Below are 8,973 nucleotides of genomic sequence, written 5' to 3' on the forward strand. Positions count from 1 at the left end.
AGTGTGTGTGTGTCTGTGTGTGTGTCTAAGTGTGTGTGTATGTTTGAGTATGTGTGTGTCTGAGTGTGTGCATGTGTGTGCTTTGCTCATTTCAGAACCCAGGTCCTCTGTAGGTCTGTTTCTATTGCTTGTTTTCCCTGCTATTTATGGGCCACGGTTTCCCTCCTGCCTCACATTTTCTGAGTTATTGTTTGAAGAGACACAGGTAACCTCCCTTCTCTGCGGATCAAATCCTGGACTCTCCTGTCCCTGCACTGAGCCTGAGCGATTAGTATTCCCTTCTCCCCAACCCCCAGTGCAGATGCCTCTGGCCTTTGAAGAGGGGAGACAAAAGGGAGTCTAACCAGATGCCTGAACATTGCACTCCCTTTTCCGTGATAGCACTTTCCTGGTGCAGATAGCTCTTACCCTTGAAGGAGGCAGGAGTTGGTATCCTTGAAGTGATAACAGCCCACTCTTGAGCTATGGGAAAGCAATTAAGTGTCCAGGCAGCTGTTGGACAAACACGCTGGCCTTCCATAACAAGTTATTTCTTCCCAGACCTAAAAGGTCTTCTCCACTGGCACTATTCCACCTCCCTGTCTGAACGGATTGGCTCACCAAGTCTCACCAGCAGGTCTTTGAAATCTTCTTTTCAATTTTGGCATTTTCCACTGCCTTCGATTTGACCTTACTGGTTCTTTGATTGTGTCTAGGTTAGTGTTAAGCTCATTAAATAATCCTTTTTTTTTTTTTGAGACATCTATTTTTCACTTTCAGAAATTCCATATATTTAACCCCCACATCTGAAACCTTCTCTGAGGGCATCCTCAACAGATATCTTCGTGAGAGTTCTAAAGGGAGCCTGGGCAGGAAGGTTCTTAGGCTGTCCTGCTAAGAGCGGGGGTTAGTGTGTGATGGAGACAGCCTGGAGATGGATGCTAGCGATGGCTGGCGGGCAGTGAGAGGACACTTAGCTTTGTGCACTAAGCTGTGTACTTAGAAACAGATGCTGTGAAACATGGAGTTGCTGATGTCAAAGTCAGACAAGTTGGGGTTGGCAGAGGCGGTGAAAGAGGAGCCTTCCAGAGCTGGGTATAGTGGTGGAAGCCTGTAATTCCAGCATTCAGAACTGAGGCAGGAGGATGGTTGTGAGCTGGAGGTCAGCCTGGGCCCCACATAGTTGTTGTTCTTCTTTCTCTTCCTCCTCTTCTTCCTCTTCATCACCACCACCATTATCATCATCATCATCATCATTTCCTTTTCCTTCTTCCTCTCCTCCCCCTTCTCCTTACCTCTCTTTCTTTATTCATGTTCTCACCCAGAGCTATATTATCCTCAGAGCTCGGCATTTGGAGATGGATTTTGTTACTATGAACTCTGTGTAGCTCAGGCTACACAGGAAAGTATGACTCCTAAGCAAGAGCAGAAAAGCAAGAGCCCAGGAAGCCTCTTGCTTCCCAGGTCCTGGGATTGTATCTCCACCCTGCCTGGTGCCCACATCATCCCCTCTTGTCACTGCCTGGAGCTTGCTGCTCTCTTTCCTCTCCCCTTAGAGGGGATAGGATGCCAAATGGTCACCAAACGATCCAACTTTAACAGGTCACTTCTGAGTCTCTGTAGGCCTGACAGGAAGCCGGTGCCGATCAATCTTGTACAAGGCACGGTATAGCCCATGTGTTTTTCAGGCTTTAGAGCATTCTCTTTGCTTTAGCAATCCAAGCCTAAGAGGCAATGTCGGTCTGCTTCTTAGCTTGGGAAGCTAAAGGAAAAAAAAATATTAACCTTTACATGGGGAGTCTGGAGTTGTTTGTGACTGTCAACTTGCTGGGATCTCAGAGGCGGGAAACATCTGGGAACATCTGGGAGGGACTTATATTGATTAAGTTAATTGTGTTGGAAAGACTTCTCACCGTGGGCAGCACTGTTTCCTGGGCTGGGATTATATTTTTAAAAAGAGAAAAATATGGAGCCTGAAGTGATGGCTTAGCAGTTAAGAAAGAGCACTGGCTCCTCTTCCAGAGGCCCCAAGTCAGAGTTCCAGCATCCATGAGGTTGTTGCCATTCAATAGGATCGGACTTCCTCTTGTAGCCTCTGTGGGCCCTATACATATATGGTGTGCAGATATACATACAACAGAACACCCACACACATAAAAAATAAAAATAAAACCTTTAAAAAAAATAAAGTAAAGAGTGGTAGAGAGAAAATGGTCTGAAGTATATTCATCATTCTCAGTGTGGATACAATGTGACCTCAGTGTGGACACAGTGTGACCGGGTCCCTTAGGTTCCTGGCACTGGGACATCCCGTTGCAACAGCTGTACCCTGGAACTGTTGCTTTGCTAGAGTGTTCTATCACAGCCCTGGGAAAAGTCATATAGACGCCATTTAGCTGCCTGTGGCTTTGGTTATTAAGTAACCTGGACTGGCTGTTAAATGACCTGGACCAGCCATTCTTCAGTGACACAGCAGTTTTAAGCGGGAGGTAGCCAGCAGATGAGACGGTAAAGGAGCTAGGAATGCTGGAGTCATGAGGTCCTGCATGAGCCATGTCTGTGTCAAGCAAGCTTGTTGAGAAGTACAGCATCTTACATACTGTTTCCAGGGGAGAGACGGAACAGAGTCAGCAGGAACTATCATACAGTGGAACAAAGTCAGCTGAAGGCTAACCAAGCCTTGGTGCTCAAAAGGAACACAGAGTCTCAAGAGTGTGACAGATTGAGTATACGATGGCCTTGAGACTGGGGAAGTCCTATCTCTTCATGTAGAAAAGCCAAGCCCCCAGGGATAGAATACTTAACTCTTTCGAGGTCTTATCTGTAACCCCAAACCCTTGCCAAGTCTGCTCCTGGGCAAGGATACAAAACTAGGTTCCTTTTGTCCTTTCATTGGGGGCCTCTGAGGAAGGCTTGGATGGACCGGTCTAGCTCTCAACTGTATTGAAACATAAAGGAAAGCCTTTATGTCTGGCTTTAACGGAAATGTTTAGTAAAGCCATGTGTGTCTGGCTTTGAGTGACAGGTTTCAGCAAAGCCTTTGCTCTATTTGGGTCAATCAGTAGAGGCTGAGAAATTGTTTTGAGACTGTTTGAACCTTGAAGATACATTGTTTCTCCAAAGAATCTGCACTTGGTGTTACCGTGAGAGCTTGCGGCTGTACAAATCATGGTCCTTAGACTCTTCCTGGCAAAGCTGGAATTCTTTCTTTTGCTTAAGGCTAGCCCTGGTCTAAGGGGACTGAGATTTGTTTGTGTGGGTTGTCTGCTCCCTTAGGCGACAGAGCAAGACAACTATGGAAGTGGAACCTCTCCCAGTCCCAGTTAACATTGTATTATGTTTGAATAAAGTAACTGGATCGAGCCAGCTGGGTGTCAGTTTTTCCAGGGAGGTTGAATCCCTCTTGATCTCTTGGAAAATAAAGGCTTAATGTTTTGGTGAGCTTTTCTCTTTACTGCAGCACCCAGGACCAATTGATTCATACTCAACAATTAAGAATTTGCATTGTTTGAAATTTGATAACACGAAGGTTTGAGAAAATCACTTTGTTAGCCATTCTGCTGAGAAGACTGTCCTTACAGACCCAGGGATCAAGACTTTGTCACGGCCCAGTTGGGTATACCTTCAGAAGATGATTTTAGCTGAGTTCAGTCATGGTGCAGGCAGTCTTAAGACAACTGTTAAAGATATAAAAGATTGGACGTCAGAAGCCAAAAATAAAGTTATTTTTATAAACTTTATATTTATGTTATATTTACTATATTATACTATACTTATAAAGGACTCTGGTTTGGATCTGGGTGTGGTGGGATATGCGTGACCAGGCTCCTGGGAGGTAGAGGCAGAAGTAAACACAGAAGGAGACAGAGTTCAAGGGTCAAGGACAGCTATATACATAGCCTGGGCCATATGAGGCTCTGTCTCAAAATAGAAACAAAACCAAACCTCTGGTTTGGGTCAAATAAAATATGCGCCACAGGACCCTATGGAATTTCCGCTGTTAGCTACCGCGTGGGACCTGAGCCATTATGCTATTGGGGAAAAATCAATTTTATAGAATAATCTTAGTGGGGCAATGTTAGTAAGGCCGCTAAATTCTTTTACCTAGCGTTTCAACCGTTCAGAGTTCAATCCTGGGACTACGTGGCCAGCCTGGTGGTTTTATGTACCGAGGAATTTCGTATCGGTATTTTCAGACCTGCTTGGTCTTACTCATCCCCTCCCCCACCCTCTTATCCTCCTAATCAGTTCTTACTAGTCCTCTGCCCCCCTCTCTTGACACTTACGTTTTAATTTCTTTATTGAGTGCTTTTGTTGGTGCGCATGTGTGTGCGCAGGCGTGTGCGGGAGGGTGATGTGCGCTATGGTTCATGGACAGAGAGGTCAGAGGACCGCTCTGGGGAGTTGGCTTTTTTCTTCTACCATTAAGGTAGAAGCTTAGCAGCAAGTGCCTTCACTTGAGGCATCTCACCAGGTCTTAGTCCCCCCTGCCTGTTTTGTTTCATATCCCAACTCTAACCCATCCCCAACTTTCCCTCCCAAATTCATGTGCTATTTTTTTTTCCCACTGGGTCCACTTAGAGCTGCCTGCATGCGCGTGGATGTGGAACCATCCCCCGAGAATCTCCACTTCAAGTGTGTATTGGCTTTTTGAAGTTCTTCTCTGGAGGACTGTACATTCAGCCCATTTATTGATTGATTTTTTTTTTTTTGGCATTTAATTGTTGCAGTTCTTTATAATACTTTAGACTCTAGACGTTTGTCCTCTGTCTGATGTCCAGCTGACAACGATTTTTTCCCATTCTCTGATATAGCGATTGTTTTCCTTTGCTTCTCAGAAGCTTTTCCTTCCCTGTAGTTCTACGTGTCAAGTTTTAAGATTATTCTTATGCTACTGGAGTCCTCAGAAGTCCTTGTCTATGCTTAGATCTTGATGTGTTTTACCTGTGATTTTTTTGTTTTCTGCCACTTTCAGAATCTGAGGTTTTATGTTAATGTCTTAATTCATTGTGAATTTGCTTTTTTCTTATACTTTATATTTATTTATTTATTTATTTATTTATTTATTTATTTATTGTAGCACAATGATGGTCATGGCTATTGTCAACTTGACTATATCTGTAATTTTCTTAAGCCCAAATGGCTGAGCACAACTGGGAGGTGGGTTTTTTTTTTCCTTAATTAAATAATTTGAAGTGGGAAGACCACTTTTTTTTTTTAAGGTTTATTTATTTTATTTTCAAGAATACAATGTAACAAAAAAAAAATACAATGTAGCTGTCTTCAGACACACCAGAAGAGGACATGGGGTTCCATTACAGATGGTTGTGAGCCACCAGGTGGTTGCTGGGAATTGAACTCAGGACTTCTGGAAGAGCAGTCAGTGCTCTTAACCTCTGAGCTATCTCTCCATACTTTCTTCTTTTTAATTTTTTTTTTTTTTTTGAGGTAAGGTCTCCCTGTATAGCCCTGGCTGTCCTCCAACCTGCTCTGTAGACCAGGCTGGCTCAAACACAGAGATCCATCCACCTCTGCCTCCTGAATGTTGGGATTAAGGTGAACACTACCACCCCTGGCTTGGATTTGTTTTTATAAGGGTAAAAGATATGGATCTAGTTTCATTCTTTTTGAATGTGTATTCGCTTTTCTCAGCAGTGTTTATTGAGGTGTCTTTTTCTCCGGTCTATGTTTTCAGCCCTTTCATTAAGAGTTAGGAAGCTGTAGCTATGTAGGTTTATTACTGGGTCCTCTGTTTTATTAAACTGTCAGAATGGTTACTTTCCTGCCTGTGCCATGCTGGCTTTGTTACTGTAACTCTGTAGATTAGTTTGATACCAGGTATTGTGATTCCTTCACTGTTGCTCTTCTGCTAGGACTGCTTCCAGATGAACGTTTGTTTACCTTGTCCCTCGGTTGTATGAAGAAGCTCTCTGAGTGACTTACACTATTTATGTGGTTGAAGTATGTGACATCTACAAGACAAAGCGATTGCTTTATTCCCGACACCGAGTGACCCATGACCATGATCCCTAACCTGACTTCTTTCCTCAAAAATATTAGATCTATTTATTCTTCAAGTCCCTATTTCAAGTCATTAATAAAGAGTCATTCTTTCTGAGGTCTGGGCAACCAGAGATGGAGAAAGGATGACTATTAATTTGTAGACAAAAATGCCACTTGGGCATTTCCCTGTGGGTCTGGACAGGCCACAAAAGAAGAGGCACAGAAGTAAAGGGCATCCCAGAAGTTCGGAGGCATGACTTCTTATCCCCCAAGGCTCAGCTGGTTCCAATTCCTTATCTTGCCTCCCTCCCTCCCAGGTGATGTTCCCTGTTTTCCTGGGTGAGCAAATACCTCCTGAGATGCTGGCGGCCACGTTGGCAGAACTGGATGTTAACCTACAGGTGCTCGAAGACAAGTTTCTCCAGGACAAAGCCTTCCTTGTTGGGCCCCACATCTCGCTGGCTGACTTGGTAGCCATCACAGAGCTGATGCACGTGAGTGCTCTAAGAATAGTGGATGTTGTGGTAATCATTTAATCTCGACCAGGGGTTTCTACCTCACCTTGATCATTCGGTTTCCAGATAAAAGACACGTGACTTTTATATTTATAATGCACTAGCCTTTAGTGCACAAGAGCTGGGTACGTATCTATCCTCTAAGCTATTATAATCTACTTCCCCATCAATAACTCTGAGTTATAACTTGCCCTGTTCCACCTGGGCAGTTCTTAACTCCGATTGACCAGCCCTCATGGTCATGTTTTCATGGATCACCTACCCCGTGGCATCTTCTCCTCTTTCCACCTTCTCTCCTCAAGTGGTATCATGCCTCAGACCCCAAGGCTGGGGACTGAAACTCCGTCTGTCCCTCTTCTGCCCAGCTATAGGCTGTGGTCATCTTTATTCAGCCAATAGAGTTAAAGTAAGGAGCAAGGTCACATAGCATCATTTGGTGTATGTGTGGATTCTCTCATCCCTGGGGCAACCAGATCTTGGGGGCCACTATTAGCATTACAATATACAGTAAATGACCAACCTCAACAAATGGGTCCATAAGATACAGGGAATTCTGGCTAGCTAGAGAAGTCCCATTTTTGCTACCCCTACTAGTTGTAGATCCGTGCATATGTGTGGAGACTCCTTCCAGATTTATAATGTCTGTCCTTGCTTTCATTGGTCACTCTAGTTTGCGTTTCTATTAATGTGATAAGACGCCAACCTAAACACAAGTTAGGGTGGAAAAGGTTCATTTGGCTTACAGGTTACATTCTATCATGGAGAGAAGCCAAGGCAAGATACTCAAGGCTGGAGCCTGAAGCAGAAATCATGGAGGAGAGCTGCTCACTGGCTGACTGATTTTCCCAACAACCTTTCTTATACAGCTCAGGCCTACCATCAGAGACAGCACCACACGCTATGTACTGAGTCCTTCTCCATCAATTATCGGTCAAGAAAACACCTCACAGACATGCCCACAGCCCATTCTGATGGAGACAATTCCTCAGAGGAAATTTTCTCTTCCTAGGTGTATCTAGTCTTGTGTGAGATAGGAAAAAAAAAATCAACCAGTACAATGTACTCCTTGTCAGCCTATCACACAGACACATTAATGTTAAACCACAATCTTTCATTTCTTTGATCCCTAAGATCTCAGGATACTATCACAAAACACAGTACAATGTTAAGTGTCTCAAAGTCTTTTTAAAAGCCCAAATGATCTAAAAAAATACAAGTTCTTTTTGAAAATCCAGAGTCTCTTAACTTTGAGATATCATAAAGCCCACAAAATAAATTACATCATTTCTTGTTCCTCAAGGGAAGAACCACGGCACAGTTACAATCAGATTGAAGCAAAACCAAAAATCCTACAGCACACGGCGTTCTGTGTCTGACATCTGGGACTCACTGGAGACTTACTGGGCGCTAAAGAGCTTGGGCACTGGCAGTTCTTCTGTATATGTACACCATATAGCTTGCTGTTTTGGCTTGGGAAGGATTCAAACCATATCTGCCACTGTCCTTGACAGTCACCCCAAGGTCCTGGCATCCCTGACATTCTGTTGCCACTAAAACTACACCTTCATCAATGGCCTTTCCTGGTTCCATAGAGTGCCAAGCCTCAGTTGCTCTCAATGACCCCTTCATGCCTTCAAAACTAGCACCATGTGGGAGACTCCTACATGTTATTTGCCAAGTTCCACTGCCAGCTTTGTGGGCAGCCTTGGCCCACCCCACTACCGGGCCACAGCTTCTAAATATTGACCTTGAGGAAAATACTTCCCAGAAGACAGTCCCTCGGTGATGCTGGTCTTACACACTACAGCCGAGTTTTCAGTCCTAGCTAACCAGCAGCCATCGTCCCTCGGAAGCTTAGACTGTTTCACTTCTATAGATTATTAATATATCACACTGGTGGCCCTCATAGAATCTTCCAGAGGCTCTCAAGCTTCCCTTTGAAACTTTACGAACCAAGTCTCCGCCATCTGCATGTCTTTCAACATTTCCATCTTTCAAGCTAGCCTAGAACGGGCCATTAATCTCCTGGCTGCTCAGGGATTTTTATAGGCCCAAAGTTCCGAATGCTTTCCCAACCCTCCCTCCCAAAACAACACGGTCATGGTTAATAATTACAGCAATCCTACACTTCTGACACCAATTTGTTATTCTGGTTTGCTTTCCTGTTGCCGTGATAAATATCATGATAAAAACAACTTGGGGAAGAAATAGTTTACTTCAGTTTATAGGCCACTCGGTCCATTATCAAGGGAAACCAGGGAGCTTGAGGCAGGGACTAGGAGGCAGGAGCTAAAGCAGAGACATCAGTGGAAAAACCCCCACTTACTGGCTTGCTCTTGGGGTCACATTCAGCTATCTTTCTTATATAGGCCAAGCCCAACTTTCCAGAGGTAGCATCACCACAGTGGACTAGGCCCTCTCATATCCATACACACACACACACACACACACACACACACACACACACACACACACA

The 8,973-nt window shown here is 44.2% G+C and overlaps 1 protein-coding gene across 1 annotated transcript in view; it reads left to right on the top strand.

Moving 5' to 3' along the window:
• LOC114626549 (glutathione S-transferase theta-1) overlaps positions 1-8,973 on the top strand; it is an 18,065-nt gene that overhangs the window by 8,478 nt on the left and 614 nt on the right. The window contains exon 4 of the mRNA XM_028773979.1: positions 6,300-6,476. Within this exon, the coding sequence (XP_028629812.1) occupies positions 6,300-6,476 (177 nt within the window). The remainder of the gene's footprint in view (positions 1-6,299; positions 6,477-8,973) is intronic.

Source organism: Grammomys surdaster, unplaced genomic scaffold, assembly GCF_004785775.1.
Source record: "Grammomys surdaster isolate TR1022 unplaced genomic scaffold, NIH_TR_1.0 237, whole genome shotgun sequence".
In the NCBI taxonomy this organism is placed as follows: domain Eukaryota; kingdom Metazoa; phylum Chordata; class Mammalia; order Rodentia; family Muridae; genus Grammomys; species Grammomys surdaster.